This window comes from Betta splendens, chromosome 3 (assembly GCF_900634795.4).
Source record: "Betta splendens chromosome 3, fBetSpl5.4, whole genome shotgun sequence".
NCBI lineage: Eukaryota > Metazoa > Chordata > Actinopteri > Anabantiformes > Osphronemidae > Betta > Betta splendens.
In genome coordinates this window covers 16,868,107-16,885,987 of record NC_040883.2, presented here as the reverse complement: position 1 = coordinate 16,885,987, position 17,881 = coordinate 16,868,107, and the positions used below count along the sequence as shown (strand labels likewise).

The following is a 17,881-nucleotide window of genomic DNA, read 5'->3' as shown; positions in this document are numbered from 1 at the left end:
CTTTAAAGCTATCCTCTGGATGTCTTATTTCCTGAGTGACAGGTTTAGCTCTGTATTGCTATTTCTCCTTGTTCTTTCACTTCTCTGTCCTTCTCCTTTTAAGCTGGCTGACCCAGTTCAGGCCCACACATAGTCGAAAAACTGTTCCATTGTATTGGAAAAACTGTTGGACAAACAAAAGTGGGTAAAGGAGCAGGGTGCAGTGGTGGAGGTGATTAGGAAACCAGATCCACAGCTCTGCTTCAAAAGCAACTAGATCTATCTGCAGTGTTTATTGATTATAGCCATAAATGTTGCTTGTCTCCTTGGTATTGGACTAAATTTTATCTGAGACATAACTGGCACTGCATGGCATACATTTTAACCACAATTTCTTGTAAGACAGTCATGTATTATCATGCACAAGAGTCATAATGATATTGCTGTTCTTTATAGGTCTATTCAGACCATACAGATATTTGGCATCTCCATTTTATGTGTGTGCAGTTTTGATTTCTCAGCATTTTGTTTTGTGGGACCCCTTACAGAAATGTGTTTCTCTATACCACACAGTACAAAGATCAAGAAGGGCAACAACTGTGACAGCCCCTGTATTATTTAACTCCCCTTCACAAATTTGCATGTTACCGTTCCTTGTCCTCTCATTTTATTTTCCATCCTAACGTTATCTACCCCCTCTTGCTTTCCTTTTTCCCCTCCCTCCCAGAGAGAAGGCACATGCAGAGCCAAGTAAACACTTTGATATGCGGAAGGAATCTCTCCCACCCCCTTCTCTTTCTCGCTCACTCTCTCTCCACAGCCTATGTAGGTCATCATGACTCACTCCTTTATGCTTCAAAAGCTGGAGCCCTGCTCACTTGCTCTATCTTGAGCCTTCATCACCATCATCGTTGTTTGACAGTGTATGCAGTTAAAAGACAAACAGAAGACCTTTTTTTTTTTTTTTTTTAGCGTTATTTCAAATTGGAGTCCATACCATTTTTTTGTTGTAATTGTGTTTTGGTGGATATAGCCTTCATCTGAAATGCCATATTGTACAGTGAAAACAAATATTTGCTGCTACGGCTAGCTAGCTAGCTAGCTTCCTTTTTATTATCTGTACCTTCATTCAATCTGACCTAGTTTCTGAATCCATCGCTGCAACAAGCAGATGTAGTATTGCGTCAGAAATAAAATGCTAAGGCCTATTTTCGGATTTGTAATTCCCAATTAAAATTTGCCATCTGAATAACAGTTTTACATTATACTGATTTGAAAATGGAACAGTAGGAGAATTCTGTTCTATTTTATAGGCAGGTTTTGAAGGATTTTATTTAGGTTCTTTATTCTTTGCACTTCCAAGGCATATTATTTCGGATTAGCTTTGCTCATTGTGGCTTTTTTATGCTCAGACTGTTGCGTGACCATGTTAACTATCAAGTAGGGTCAAATCCAGGCCAATGCACGCCACACATCTGTTGCTGGTGCCTGCATTTACTAGTCCTCCAGCCTGCTACCTGTTGACTTGGTAGCTCACTGCCTGTCTAAGCATCTGCTTTCATCCCTGTGAGGGATGTTTGAGCTGTGCCTTGGTATGGAGGGGAAGTCTTTTATTCTGTTTTCCACACATGACATGGTATCTCCATATGAATGCTGCAGTCTCTTTATTAAAACACTGGAGACTTCACATGCGTGTGCACATGCGCCTGCATTATTTAAGATGCATATTTTTCTGAAAATTATCTACATTATTTTTTGCTATTATTGATGTAATTAATCTTATACTTAACAAAAACTTATGATGAAACTGTCAGGGTTAGTGGTCTTTGAGAGGGAACTACCACTGAAAGCCTCACTTTAGGGAATAGCTCACGATCCTGACCCAGATACCAAAAGGCCTTAGCGTGTCACATGTGTCCTTTTGTCCTTCTCTCTCCAGGGCTGCTTTCATATTGGTCAGACTGTGAATGGGTACAAAAGAGTGCAGAAGGTTTTTTTTGGGGTTTTTTTGATGAGTCACTCAACCGAATGCAAACAGGAGTGACTGAAAAATACAATGCCCTGCAACTCTGTGCCCCCCTCAAGTGCTCACTGAAAACACTCCAATATTACATCACTAACAGAGACCACTGACGGTTAGGAGCATATTTCATAGTCGTAATAGTGGTCGACCGTTAATGCTACATTATGCCATAACATAAAAGAACATGCTGAGCGCAAATTTAAGTTACACAGCAAGTACAATAGCTGAGAAAGACATGCATCTGTGTGCAAAATGAGGAGGGGGTTGGGTGTGCCACGGTTAAATGGAAGCTTTGTCGAGGAAACCTGAGTAGGCTCAGTTTTAAGGCTTTATATTCTCACAACTATATCATCTATCCCTATTCCCAAGCCCCCAGTGCACCTCTTGTCATGTGGACTGCCCCACCACTAAAGCCACATTAATACTCTTAAGTCCAGGACCCCTGCCTTGATAAGCAATGTTACCTCAGCCTAGCAGGGACCGAGTTTAGTTATAATCCTGCCTTGTACATTAATGTGCTGCACAACGACCCCTTCCTGTTCAACATCCTGATATTACCATACACCTCTCAACAACTTCTATTACCTTCTAGTTACATAATTACGTTTGTCTGTATTCAGCTTTGATAACTAGAGTTTTGTCTCCAGCATGTGTAAATAGTAATACTGTGCCAGCACTGTAAACTTTGCAGATTTAGCCAGAAGGCATCGTCATGAAATGCATTTGTATTCCAAAGTTTTATTATTCTGAGTCTTGTGCACATCTTCAAAGTAAATTTTCCACAAGACAGTCTGCATTTGCAGTAGGCCATCAACAGGAAATTCCAAGCCTTTGAGTGTGGGGGTAGGGGGATGGCCGAGAAACAAGTGGGGAAGATCAGGAGATTGTTTGGTAGCTTTATGAGTGCACCCAAAATTCACTGGTTTTGTCTGCGTGAGAGCTCCCTCTGCATAGTTTATTTGGAAAGAAAACAAACAAACACATCCTCCCTAACCTTTTTTGTGTGGCTCTTGCCTTGGCTTTTGTAATATTATTTATATTTCTTAACAATTAATATGTAGCATTTTACCTGTGAAATACAAAATTAAGAGGCCATTTTGCAGCACAAACCATACAAATGGTTGACAACCATTAAAATGAGTAGATAGGTATAGTTACTATAAAATGGTTATATAAATCGTTAATGATGAGTAACTAGCCAGGGCAGTCAAAGCACTTGATGTTCTTGTACTTGTGAAAGGGTCTGCAGCCAATAGTTCTTTCCTTTTTATAAAGAAGAAACATGAAATGGTCTAAACTAATTATTAGCAACAGTCTAAGAACTTCGGTTCTATAATATATACGGTGAAAAGCATGTGCTTGGTTCTCTGGCGGAGTATGTAATAGTAGTACCATTTTAAAAGTGCCACAAAATAAAACATTTTATCAAGCAGCCAGTAAATCTTTAATTTTGGTTTGTAAGGTGCATAGAAGTAAGGCTTTTCATTGTACTAATCAGGATCCCATGAAACTGCAATGATTGACTTAACCACCAAGGTGGTGGTGGTGGTGGTGGTGGTGGTTGTTGTTGTTATAAAAGAACACACATTGTTGCTTAAGTAAAGTTTAGGTTTTTGTTTTTTTGTATTACCTTCGTGACAAGCGTAACTGAGAAGGTATATTGCTCGAACAGTGAAAAACCCTGCTGTTTTCTAATGTGATGCAGCCCTTTTTGTATGTTCTTTCTCTAGTTTATCTTTTGTCTCATGCTTTGTTCACATTAAACGGGTTGTGTTACCTCCGCGGTAGGGCTGCACTATGGGTTAAAGTCTTAATTGGCTTAATTGTATGCATATGTTGATGGCTGTTTTATGTGTGGATGTGGCTGTGCACATCTGTGTGCAGGCTCAGATTCTAAGACATGATACCTTGTGAACACCGGAATAACAATTCCCTTAGGGTAGTGCCCATTTCAATTATTGCACACTCATCAAGACACACAAACACACATTTACTGTAAGTGATAGAGATACTTGTTAGGCGTAGTACATGGAAGCCATAGTTCTCTAGTCTAGCCTCTTGACCTAGTAGTAGGATTAGTTGTTGTTGTTGTTGTTGTTGTATTTAGCAGAAATATTATTAAATGTATAGTTAAGAAACTTGTAAATTTTAAAGTCGTCTGTCTAGGTGTTCTGTGACTTTACTGACACCAATTTAAGGTGTCCCAATTACTTACTTAAGAGACAAGAGACATATGGTCTTTGGTTAGTTTTTGTTGTGGTATTTGTTGTTTAAGCTACTCTTACTCAGATGGTTACTTACTCGGGTAAGTTTAAGGTTTGTTTAGCTTAGTTCAGCCGAAATACAGCTGTAACCCAAATGCATGCATTTGACAGTGGTGGCCAGTTGGTATATAACCCAATATTTTAACCACTCACTTTGTCTTACTCACTTTTGCCCCCTCATTTATGTTAAAAAAATAATATAATGCACCCTAGTAACAAACCTATAGTGCCCAATCATTGTATACATATAGCATTGCAAAGGGCCGACCTATGTTTTTTGAGGAAATGAGCATCCTATCTTACCTAAGATTTCTACGTGAGAGCCGTATAGTTTTAGGCTTCTGTACTAGCATAAAAATGTGCACGCAGCACATTCTTCAGAATCATAAAAATATGTACAAGGCAACACAACTGTCCCAGCCTGGCATTGGTTCCCTGCCCCCTCTTTTAAGCAGGCACCGCCCCAGACTTCATCTGACTGTGCTCTGCAGTGGCAGGTCTTTCATCCCTCCATCCGGCCCTGCCCAGTGATTTATAATTCATCTGGGATCCTGCTTCCCTCCACCCCTCTGCACCAGGACAGCATTAACATTCTGTTTGGTCCCCAGCTTCTCTGTACCCATGCGTGTGTCTGAGGAATGATTCCTAGGTCTCACCAGCGAGGCTCCATTTGGAATGGTTGTTATTGTAGCTGTATGTGTTCCGTCTGTTCTGCCTCTGCCTGCGTTCTCCTGTCATTGTAAGGATCAGGTTGCTTGTTTAGCTGTCTGTCTGCTACTGGTCTCTGCTGTTGGTTCTCCTTCTCGTCTGTCCTCGTATATGCCAAGTCATCTGCCTCTCCCATTTTCTTGTCCCTGTATATTAACAGAAAACATTGTGCCGCACTGCTGAGAGCCGTGTTGATAAATTGGCCATTCTGTTGTCATTTGCAATTTCCCAATTATCTGCATAAATTTGAAATTATGAAGACAGTTGAACCACCTTTTAGCAGTAATATCCTCAAGCAAGCTCAAACCACTTGCTGTGAATTGAAACCACACACAGTGTTGCCAACTTGGCAAATTCCTGCTTAATCTGGTGCATTTCCAACCCCTCTTGGTGACTTGGTGAGCTAGCAGCAAATCTAGCAACTTTTCATGGGATTTGCGGACCCAAAACATACATCATTCTGCTGTGGCTGTACTCCCCTTGTCCCAAAGTGATCACAGGCGGTCAGTCTCGTACCTCAAATGAATTGCACATACATGATGCGGCCACTAAGCCCACCTTGGTTTACGCAGCAGAATGTAAATGTAAAGGTTACCTTACAGTCACGTAAATGATCTGACTGGCAGTCTCACTGTTTTTCAGTCACTGTATTTAATCCACAATCAACTCTACTTTCCTTTTAAATCATCTACACAAACATCATGTTGAATAAATCGATGGAATCCATGATCCAAACAACAGGTTACAGATTTTGGTAGATGGTTATTTAAATGCTAAAGTCATGTACAACTGATAAACTCCTCCCATTTTAGTTATTCTATCTGTCCACACAGGTTGCATCTTAAATTGTACTGTACCCATGTAAACACAACCCAAAGCTTATTTTTAGGTTTTCAAACTATTTTCCTGTGCCCACAGTGATTTTGTATTGGACTCTAAGCATTTTCAAAACATGGGTTACCGACACTTTAAATTTGATTAGGGTATTGGAAGCCTCAAATTTAGGCAAACACGGCAAACACACACTTGCATAGTACCAAGCATCAGATGTTGCTCTGCTAGCATTATACTAGCACGATGCTTTGTTTAGATGTGGTATTGATGCAAATGCCCTTGTTAGACAAAATAAATGGTCCTTGTGCAGAAATCTTGCTGAAAACTTGATCATTATGTAGCCAAATAGATAAAAGCCATCCCATTTTATCCAACTTGCTGTGCAAATATTTTTCGGATTCGCCTTGTGTCATACAAATTCCTTCAAAAGTGTGATTCCTTTTAGAGAATTGCAATTTTTTAGTAGTTTTGTGTATGTACATTATATTGCTCATCTGTGGAAAGGTCACATCTACCCTCTGTGCTCATCCCTTGCCTCTTTCTCGGTTCATTATCCATCCAGGCTTTCTCCCTCTGCTCGGTATTTATTTTTACTCTCTCACGTAGTCCTTAATTAATGTAGATCCAGTCACTGTGCCTCACTGTACTACCACACACTTAACCACATACATACGCCCTCATTCATGTTCTCACAAGCAGACACGCACGCACAGTTAATAATTTATCTGCGCTGTCAGTCTTGTGCAGGTTCATAATGATCTCCATCAGGCACATCTTACACGTTGTACTCTTTACAGTAATAGGCAGAGTTCTCTTTTTGGTCTCTTTCTTTTTTTGTTGTGTCACACACTTTACAAAATGTATACTAGTTAATTAGTCATCTTTTTCAGTAAATAAGGGGTGATTGAAGACCAGTTTTGATATTGTAGTTTCAGATTATGGTTGAAATGTCATTTGGTGTGGTAGTTTTTTACAAACCTACAGCATAGCGTTAACTACACAACCACTTGTGTTTTGCTTAGCATGTACATTCAAAGTAACTGTATACCATCCAGTGTGTGATCGCTGTGTTAGAAATGGTGTTTGTCATAAAATAGGACTTTGGACCACTGTGACCAACTACTAATTCACAAAAGTTAGAAAGTTGTTGAATCCTTATTGCTTGAGGTTGATATGTACGGGCACTCTTCTATCAATAGGTTTCCTTTCACAGCTCTTTCACTAGCTTTACTGATAGGCCTGCATCTGCTTCATCCTTGAGTTGCTAGGCAACAAGGTTTGCGTGTATGTGTGTGTCTGCATTCACACGTTGCTCTGGTAATGTCAGGGTTTTGCTTGTGAGGGGGAGAGGGAGAGAGAATAGAGAGAAAGGCAGATGAGAGAGAAGTACTCGGAGAAGAGGGGGAAGAAATGAGAATGAGTCAGAGCACCGAACCATAGGGATTGAAAAGGAGAGAACCAGAAAGCACTAGATTATCTCCGGCCTTTCCTGCAGTCTAGTTGCATATATACAGGCCTGCCACTATCTTGGCGAGGTCACTGGCAAAGACGGCATGATTTACCAGACTGGCAGGCAGGCAGTAAGCACTGAGCTGTTATTGGATAGAACAGAGAGGTGTAAGGGAGAGTGAACGTGCTCAGAATAGAAAATGAGACAAAGTGATTGGATTCCTCCCCACATCTCACTCCTCTCATGCTCTCTTGCTCTGTCTACTCCTATAGCAGTATAGATAATAAGACCACTCCCCCCCACTCGCATATTTGGTCATTTCTAAATGCCCTTGTATCACTTACTTCTCTTACAGACTCCTAAGCATGAAGCGCTTTTAGTTTAGTAGGAAATAACAAAAGACCAAGTCAAATGTAACATGTAAATGTTTAATCCCTCAAGAAGTACAAATCTTGCGTGCACGACACAATGTGCAACGTAATACTGCTCCTTTCTAAGCTCTTTTTCTAAGGACTCACTCTTGTTTAGCAATCGTGTGTGCTTTAGCACATTTGTGTGTGTGCGTTCATGTGTCTGTCTTTTCTTTCACTACTCAGGTTTATAATGAAGTGAATAGGCCCAGGTCAGGGACTGAGCAGCCAAGCTGGGCTCCGGTTGCCAGGATACAGCAGCCGAGCCCAGCCGGCTTTATTTGCACACAAAACGGGCTAGCTTGCTGCTGCTGCTGCTGCTACTGTCCTTCTATAGGTCCCTCTCCTGCTCGCCATACACAGAGACTACCAGTAGATGTAGCAGCATGATAAACACAAGCTAAATATTCACACAAAATTTAAATATTATTAATTTGGCCATTGATTTATATCAATTTCATCCAATAATAACCATTTAAGAGCTAAGTTTTGCAAAGAAGAATTCAACAACTTGCCTTTAAATGTATACAGTGGTGTGTTTTAGCTGTTTTTCCTATTGCCCCTTAATTTTGCAGCAACATTTAGGTGCTTACTTAATGACAGACAGGTTTCCACTGGAGAACATTGTTAGATGTGAATGTCTTTCAGTGCCAGAGGCTTTTAATTCGTTTTGACTCAGCTGCAGACTTGGAGGTGTGACTCATGAAAAAATGTTTCTTCTAAAAGTATCAGCTTCAGTTTTGTGACTCAGTCATTTAAGTATAAATATTATTTATACATATAAATATAAAGTCAGTGCTTATGTTTAACAAGCTTAAAGTTATTATTTGACAGACTGCCTGGTGGTTTGCTGCTTATGTATGCGCAATAGGCAATGGAGTTTGTGCAGAGAATGCACACAACCATGAGCACAGGTCGAGCTCAACATGTCCATTCCTGTATGCAGCTGTTGTGCTCAGCTGTCATGGTGGAAAATCTAAGGTGTGTTTTTTCTGCATACAATGAGAGTCATGCATTAGGAGTCGCATAGGGTTGGAGCACACAGCTGCTTTTCACCTTCACACCTGCACCCTTCTGTTCCTTAGATGTGTTTGCATGTTTATTTTCCCACTGAGCTATGTTGTGTACAATTATTAGTATATGTTGTGGAAGTATTGCTTACAATGGTACCAATTGTAGGTGTAAAACGTCAAGAAATCCTTTTTATTTGGCAGAATGGAATTTGTTGTTATGCTTGTATTGTCTAGTTTTACCTGGATTTAATATTGGTGTGTTACATTTTCTAGGGAACTTCATTGAACTATGCTTTAGAAGTGTACAAAATCAAACCTGGGGTGTGTCAGAACATCTGTGCGTATGCTCAGTGTGCTGCAATATGCTGAAGTGTTGGCCTCTATATGACCGCAGAGGGAGTGGCTCAGAGGATAGTGAGGATGCTACAAGAGGATGAAGAGAGAAAGGAAAAGGCATCACAGAAAGACAGGTGTTGGGTGTGTGTGTGTGCGTGTGCGTGCATCTATGGCAAGAGGATGGATGGAGCCTGCTACGGGCACATCCTGTTCTTCTTTTAGGAGAGATTGCTGTTGTGCCTGCCTTTGTCAACAGCAGTCGTCTAAATCACAGCATCTAACTTAGTTGACATCATGCATCATGCATAAATCATTAGAACTTAACTCAACAATGCTTCTCTTGTTTTTTCTGCTGACCAGGTGCACTGGTCAGCAGGTGATATCATATGTTAAACCTGATTATCCTGCTTGAATATTTACAGTAATTAAGGCAGATTTTATGTGACAATATAGCAACAATGTTTGTATGCTTGCTTATATTAATTGTGTATACATAAACCAAGCATAGCTAACCCACGTCTAGCGATAACATTTACAGTGGATATGAGGCTAGCAATATTTTTTCCACTCAATTCCTCTTTTATAATAAGCATATTTTTTTGCTTTCAGGAGGTTTGTTACAAGTTCACTTACAAGATTATTACAAATAACCTCTGTATTGTGCAAATATGTTAAGAATATTGTGTAAAGGTTGTAGATGCACTTTCACAATATTGAAAAAAGACAACAAATTATAGTAGGTGATATATATATATTTTTTCCTTGTTTAAAAGGTGTCATAAATGAAGCTGGATTGTGCTACATTTTACAGCTTTGCTTTATATTACAGAGAAGGCTCACTCTGCTCTTTCAGCCTAAGATTTGTTTTTCTGTTTTCTAACAACACTGCACTATTGTATTTATATTGCGTTAAATTCAGATGCTCACCTAAACAGTCTTGCACTAAAGAACTTGTGATCAAATGCTTACCTTAGCAGAAAATTTATGATAGGTGTTTTGTCCTCTGGATGATATTTTCCTATCATCGGCTAAAACACTTGCACACTCGTGTAGATAGAAATCCACACATGGAACTTATCAACTGTTTGGTGGCAACAACATTTCACAGAGGGAAGCACACACAGACACACACACTGTTAGCAGATGTTTTGTAGCTTTTGATTGTGAAGGAATTACAAAGGAAATGAAGCCTGTGGTTTTGAACACAGCTTCCTCTTCATGTGTGCTTTTGTGTGACTGTTAGCTCGCAATCATAATTTTCCTGCGTTTCACATGTCAGCGAAATGCTCTGTTGCTATAACCACCGATCATAGTCCAAAAATAGTGCAGAGATTATTGTTCTAGAAGTCCAGCTGACCCACTTCTAGGTGTGTGTCTGTGTATGGCTGTGTGCGTCGCTGCGAGATTTGTTTATTTCTGAGAGTAGTCGACCTTCCTGCCACTTTTGTGTGTGAGAGGTGGGAGGCTGGGGGAGTTCGAAGTGAGTGAGTGCCTAGGAGTAGCAAAAAGGGAATAACAATGAGCCATAGGAGAGGGGAAAGGGGCTGTGGTTTGCTGTGTCTCATGTTTCTCTCCATATACCACTAAAGGGGAGCAGTACATCCTCTGTAGTTGTGTGCCTTTCTGGTTGGCTGGCTGGATGTCTTGACTTGACTGACTTGATTGGAGGGATATAAATAGCAGTCTTTGAATAGGATAACTGCAGAGGGAGGCATTATGGGTGGGGGAGGGGCAGTGGGGATGGAAGTGGCGCCAGGGAAGATGGGAGTGCCAGTGTCTCGGAGTGGAGGAAAAATAATGCAGCCATGCTCTCATCTGCTCACTCATTCAGTCACAAGGATGATCATACTTATACGCACCAAGATGAGAGTGCATTATGGCAGAAAGAAGAGAGGGAAGGACTGTATGATTAATTCATGGACTAAAGAAGCAAACGGCCTCACTTCACGAAGGAAGATAGTCCATGGTGGGTGTGTGGGTAATACACACAGTGTTGTATGCTTTCATGGATGACCAAATAGGCCAGGGGTTCCCACACTCCTGTGGCTTGTGAGCTACCTTTACAATGACCACGTCAAATAGCCACTGGTTGACCGCTCAGATGTGGGGACCCAGATGTTAGAACAGAATCATCAATCAGTCATTGTATTGTGTGTCAATCAAATGTCATATGCTCTGGTGAGGATAGGTGACGGGCCTAACATTTTCTAACATATTTTTTTTTTTGAATGGCACACATTCTACCCACACGAAAAATGTGATCTACAAGTCAGTCATGGTTGTGTATTGGGGACCCCTGAAATAGACCATGTGAAAGGCCATATCCCACAGTTTTAACTATGGTAGACATGCAGTGATTTAGAGCAAGGGAAAGCCGTCAATTACAAGAGCAAGAGGCTAGCTAGGAAGGAGGGTACATCCTGCTAATCCTAAAAAGGATTCCTCAGTCATTTCTAGCTCATTTTCACACAGTATTCACAATTTACAGGGAACCGATTTATTCTGCTTACCTGTAAAGGGACACATGTTCAGACATTGCTTTACATTTTTTAACAAAATAAAAATACTACTAATAGTGTGTTTGAATAAAGACATAATTTCTAAGTCGTTTAGCAGCCTTTTATTTTGAACTAAAGCAGACAGTTGTTAGAAAGCCACAGATTCCTTCTTTAGCCAAAGCCTCTTCTGTTCTTCAACTGCTGTTGGTGGCTGGAAAAACAAGATGGTTGTCCCTTTTAAGAGTCTCTCTGATACGCGGCTGGCCGATATTGCCTACAAAATGAAGTAGAATATTTTTTAATTTAGTATTAGAGTTGCTGCCAGCCACTCTAAGCTAATGTACAAGCTAACGATAGCAGCACTAACTTCTTCAGCAATGTATGCTAATGCACCTTGACACTCTTACACACAAAACAAATAGGCATCAGCTTGTAATGTACTCAAACTTAAACAATAAAAGATCAAATATATGACTTACTCAGTTCTCAGTCAACGCACTCTGTTCTGTTTTTTTTTTTTTTTTTTTTTTTTTTTTTTGGTATCCTGAAGCTAGTTTCAAGTGCACTTTGTCCATGTCTGGCCGAAACTGACGCTGCTGACGTAACACACATTCCCCGTCAGCAGTACAATCTGCAACTTCATCCAAGAGTGTTTCTATCAACCTCTCTTGGCTGCCAGCTCGACAGAAAACCAGGAAGCACTAGTTGTAGTCTGTGAGCCCACGGAAAGTCACCAGGGCAGCTGAGAACTGTTTTACATCATCTTCAGCTGCCCTGGTAACTTTTTGCAGAGGAATAAAAAAATAATTTCACAGAAATTATGGAGGAATCTAAGTGTCCATTCTTAAATACTACTAGACATGTTCTTTGTCAACCACCATTAAAAATTGGTGAAGTATTCCTCTAAGTGTGTACTGTTGATTCTTAAAACATTACGTCAATACGTCTTAGTTGTAGTAAAGCCTTTATGACTACTATGCCTTTATTGTCTTGTGAAATGATCTTGCTTTAAAATTACCTGAGATTAAAGTTTTTTACCCACCACGGCTACTATTCCAGATTTCGGTTGTCTCCTTTTTTTTCTGCAGAGCTTCGATTCAATGATTGAAAATAAAGTAGTTTGCCTACTGCTAATGTCTACATAGTCTGACTGTGTGTAAATGTGTTGTCAAAGACTCGTACTGGCCAGGTGCTAACTTCTCACATCAACTCTTTCTTTCTATTCTCTTTATTCCAGACGGTTGATGACGATGCAATGGCAGCGTGAATGAAGCTTGGAGTGGGGAGAGCTGAATGATGCCCAAAGGTGGGGGTTCTAAAACCCCCCAGCTGGACCACTTCCCACTCAACACCGACATGGTGGAAAAGCAGGGTGGGAAGAAGGTAAGACTAGAAAAGAACACACTTTCACACATGTAAATACATTTGTGTTAACACGAAATCAGTTTTTTGTTTAATTTCTTTAAAGTGTAGCACTGCAAAAACATGCATTTGATAAATGGTTACATACCACTGTAAGACATTGTTCATAAGACAAGAATGACTGGGTGTTAGTGTACTTTCCCTGCAACTAAAAGTATCTGCCTAAATACAGGTCCTTCAGCATGATCACTCAATTAGTATCAGTATGACTGTTTACTGCTGAACTGTTGTCTGCACAACTCAGATCTCGACTGCCTTTTATATAATGCTCAAATTTTAATGCTTCAGCAAACATATTTGTTCTTCACCTTATAGTGATTCACAATGAATGTGCCACTGCTGCGTTGTTCAATGGGTGTCGGACATTACAGTTTTAGACAGTCATCACAATGTAAATAAACACACAATAGACATGTAACACAATATTATTAACACAAGTATATGACTACAAGTTAAACATTGGTGTTATATAACATTTCTCCTTTTCACGTCTGGCAACACTGCATTAATTTGATTTTTTTACCAATGATCACCATAAATATTTAGTAATAAATGCGGTTACTTTCTCAAAATTACACAATAGGCTGTTGTGTAATACTGGATATTACCAAAACAGGGTTTGTGTTTCCTGTACATTCAGATACATTCACGAGCAGTGATAAAAGGGCTTGTTGTTTAGCTTGAAATGCTAGAAAGCAACTTCTAAATTTGACACAGGTACAGTCATGTTGTTTACTGTGGAAGAGGCTCTTGGGCGCAGCTTGATGATGTCACGGTCTGTGTCAACTGTTAAGGTAGTGGCAGCCGCACCAGGAGGCAAAGAGAGGAGAGGTACAGTTTATGCAGGCAAGGATTTACAGCCCTCTGCAAAGGATTGCATCAGTCTCCGGCATGGAGGGAGGGAATGAAGCGCACAGGGGTGGGTGGAAAACGGAGTGAGACGAAAAGAGCAGACATTGCTAGGAGACCATCAGACTGGCAGATTTAACAAAAAAAGTCTCTACTTGTCAGAGCTTTATAGAAATAAATAAGCTAGTTTAGTGTGAAAACTAGCCTTTTGGTGATTTGTTCATTTCATATCATTAAGATTTTAGCGTATATTTACTATTATAGGTTTCTGTTTTCTACTCCTTAAATAACCTTGCTTAAATCTGTTGTAGCATTTGCTCATGCCAAGGTTTACACAACATGCATTTGTGTGATTTGTGTGTTCTTTAGCCGCTGCAGACACACAGACAGAAAGAAAGAGAAAGGGAAAGCATGCGATTCACTAACTGTAGTTGACACTGTTTGTCTCTACTGTACCATGACATCATAGTCTTATGACTAGGGCAGGGCAGGGGGAGGAGTTCAGTAAATCGACACATAATGAAAAACCTGCCCCGAGGACAGAGAGAGATGGTGGAGGACAGAAAATGTGTCTAAGAAATTATGATATAAAGAGTGCATGTATATATATGTGGCCTGGCCTGTTTTCCACTAAAAGACCCTAAAGCTCTGGCAAAAAATCCTGGCAATTTGTATCTCGCCACATGGATTTAAAGCATTGTTGTTGCAAATCTGTTTTATGCATCATTATTACAGCTGTATACAGTGAAATTATCCAATGTTTTCATTAAGAAAGTCTTAATGTTTCACACAGCTTTAGAGATTTAGGTTTTTACTAATTCACAAATTTTGGTTTGGATCTGCCTGCTCATGATCAAAGAAATGCAAACTTGTCTCAGATCTTGTCCTTTTTTCTTTTTAGTCTTACTCATAGACATATTAGACAAATAGACAATTGTTTGTAATTATCAGCTGCAGACCACAGAGCCGGATGAGCTTCAGTTCTTCTCCCTGAGCTTTGCTCTTTAGGCTACAATTGGAGAATCACAAATCTAGAAAAAAAAAACTTCAAGTTTGGTTTTGCATAGACCATAGCGGCTAAAAAAATTTCTAATGGAATGACAGGAAGTGGTAGCAAAACCCAGGCTAGCGCAGTTTTTTTTTTTGCCCACTTTTTCATTTAACATAGCTGTTGACAGTTTTCCTCATTTGATTTATAGAATGCAGTGCTCATTATGTTCTGTTTGCCTATTTTACAGGATAAAGTATTGTCAAACAAGACTCCCAAATTGGATCGCAGTGATGGGGTCAAAGAAATGAAAGAAAAGGCCCCTAAAAGGAAGCTTCCCTTCACTGCTGGAGCTAATGGAGACCAGAAAGATTCTGACTCGGGTAAGATGATGTTTAAACACGTTAGATCTTCAACTCCGTGTGAAATGGGAGCCAAAAAGGAATTCCAGTAATTTCATCACATCCTCTGAAGCTGGCAGGAAGTAGGTAGCTGTAGTCTCTAAAAGGGGGTTGGGCTTTGGGAGGTGAGAACATACTCAGTAGTAGCTTCACTTTAGCGATTTGCAGATGCAAGCAGATTGTTCCTAGACTTGCAGTTTGAATGGAGCAGAAGACCCCCTAAAATCATGATCCAATTAATATGGGACTTGTACAACATACTGACTTAAACAGCTGTGGCTTTGGTATGACTGAGGCTTTGACTGCGGGACTTCGGGTTGTGCTTGTTTGAGTTTGGGATTTAATTGTTTAGGATCTAGTGTGTTGATGATTGTCCAATGCTCAGGCATTGGTAATGGCTTTCATCACCTGCAACAACATTACATCAATTTATTTTCACTCATTATGATTGGGGGAAAAAAATATTTTCTTTCCAGCCTGAAGTGAAGGTTTTTTTCTGTTGCAACAGATGACCATTATGGTTTGGAGTCAAGTTTAGATCAGATGGACATTTGTAGGAGTGTTGGATTGTGTTTATTTACTGTGTAGCTCAAGAGAGTTACAGATAGGTGATACTTTTGATTAAGAAACTCTAACTTGTTTGCTCGTTACTCCTTTGATTGTCACATCTTTATTTTTTTTTGCAGTGTTTGTATGTGTGCTATTGGATGCAGATATATATGTTGCATGCGAAATTAGTTTTTCTTCAGGCGTGATCCGTGTATACAACTTTACTTTTTGTGTACTAATTTACTCACACACAACCAGCAAGTAAAGGATATAAATGATGAAGCTACTGAGGCTGCTTCTTCTGGCTTCAGCAAGAATGGAGGGCAGCCCCACCCCTTAGTAAGGGGAGGTGTGAACGCTCAACTCCCCTTAGTAAGGGGAGGTGTGAACGCTCACCTCAAGAACAATAGCTGGACCATCTTTTACTGTGCTAATCGCCCAATCTGTTATAGCGTTAGGCCATAGGCTTTTGCATACAGTCCTCGACTCGCCCGTTTACTCTTCCCCTCTCTTCAAAATATTCCTTAGTTTTACAATAAATAATACCTGTATTATTGTACTAAAAGTTCTTTTCATGATCATATAGGCGAAATTACTTTGCAATAGCAGTGATTAGCGTGAAGTTTGTAGATGTTGTTGGGCTTATTTGTCTTTTTCCCTGTGTTGTATGATAGCCCAACATTGTGAAAAATTTGTCTTTGGTTCCAACTTATAACGTATAAAAGCATGGAATATGGAAGTACATATTTTAAAAAAACATGTCTTTGCATTTTATATGCATTTACATTTTAAAGCACCATGCAATGAATTGCAAATCTTATCAGCTTGCATTTTATTCTCAATACAACAAACAACATTTTAGATGTTGGGAGTAAGATATTTCAGCTCCCAGCTTGTTTTCAGTTTAATGGCCCAAAGAAATCCTAAACAAAATGAAGCAAGGTGATCTTAATATTGTGTAGCATCCTCTTCTTGTCTGGGGAGTGAAGACCTGGAGTTAAAGCTACAGTGCTGTCCAGTTCTTTTCTGGAGCAGGATTCTAGCTGCTCAACACTCCTGGATATACTTTTTTAATGATTTGGTTTTATAATGCTCCAGATGTTTTCTATTGGTGAAAGGACTGGACTGCAGACAGGCCAGTTTGGCACTTTGTTGTGCCATGTTGTTGTGATTGATGCAGTATGTGGTTGAACAATGCTGAAATATGCAAGGCCTTCCCTGAAAGAGACATTGTATGGATGAGTGAATTGGCAAATCTCTAAACTTTCAGCATTGACAGAACCTTTCCAGTTGTGTAACCCCTCCATGCCATAGGCACTAATGCTACTCCATACCATCAGATATGATGGCTTTTGAACTGGCCAATGACAACAAGGTCCCTCTCCTTTTAGTGCACAGGACACAGCATCCATGATTTCCCAAAAGCATTTAATTTAAAAAAAAATGGACCATCTGGTCCTAAACCAGTTTAAATGAGCTTTAGCCCGGAGAACACACCAGCATTTTTGGGTCTGGGTACGGTTTCTTCTGTGCATAAAACAGTTTGTACGGATTGGTTTGGATTAGATTGCCTGGCAAACTGTGTCCACATTGATTTCTGGGAAACGTTTCTGTTAATGTAGTGTCGTCTGAGGGGCCCGGAAGTTCATTTTCATTCATGTTTGACCTTAGTAGATTTAGGTATCTTTAAAGTATTTATAATTGTACAATATTAATATATAATATTGTCTGCCGTTTAAATATATATTTGACAGGATCTTCCTGAATTAATTGCTAATTGTATATCCATTTATTCTATTGACCTGTTGCTAATTAACGTAGTTACTTGTCACATACACCTTCCTCTGGTACCCTCTTCCAATTGTTGTTGCTATCTAAATTCGTTTCCATTAAATGGGAAAATGTCTCATATGTTGATGCCAAATATGTTGTTTGTTATGGAATTGAGCTTTCCACCATGTCTATTGCAACATTGATTTTTGGGCTCAGTTGTACAAACCCTGTCAGTGCTTTTATCAGTAGTTGTTTATAGAAACAGCAATTTTCTCAGTGTATTAAATAAAATAATCCACAATTATTAAAAATCAAACAATGGAAGTGCCCGCAATCCTTCAATTTAAAGATCTTCCTTTGAAAACTTAACAAACCTCTCTTAAA

The 17,881-nt window shown here is 39.7% G+C and overlaps 1 protein-coding gene across 5 annotated transcripts in view; it reads left to right on the top strand.

Moving 5' to 3' along the window:
* ankrd11 (ankyrin repeat domain 11) overlaps positions 1-17,881 on the top strand; it is a 70,821-nt gene that overhangs the window by 35,413 nt on the left and 17,527 nt on the right. For all 5 annotated transcript variants that reach the window (XM_029144864.3, XM_055507618.1, XM_029144865.3 and 2 more), the window contains 2 exons: positions 12,753-12,898; positions 15,025-15,157. In XM_029144864.3, the coding sequence (XP_029000697.1) occupies positions 12,809-12,898; positions 15,025-15,157 (223 nt within the window). In that variant the 5' untranslated portion in view covers positions 12,753-12,808. The remainder of the gene's footprint in view (positions 1-12,752; positions 12,899-15,024; positions 15,158-17,881) is intronic.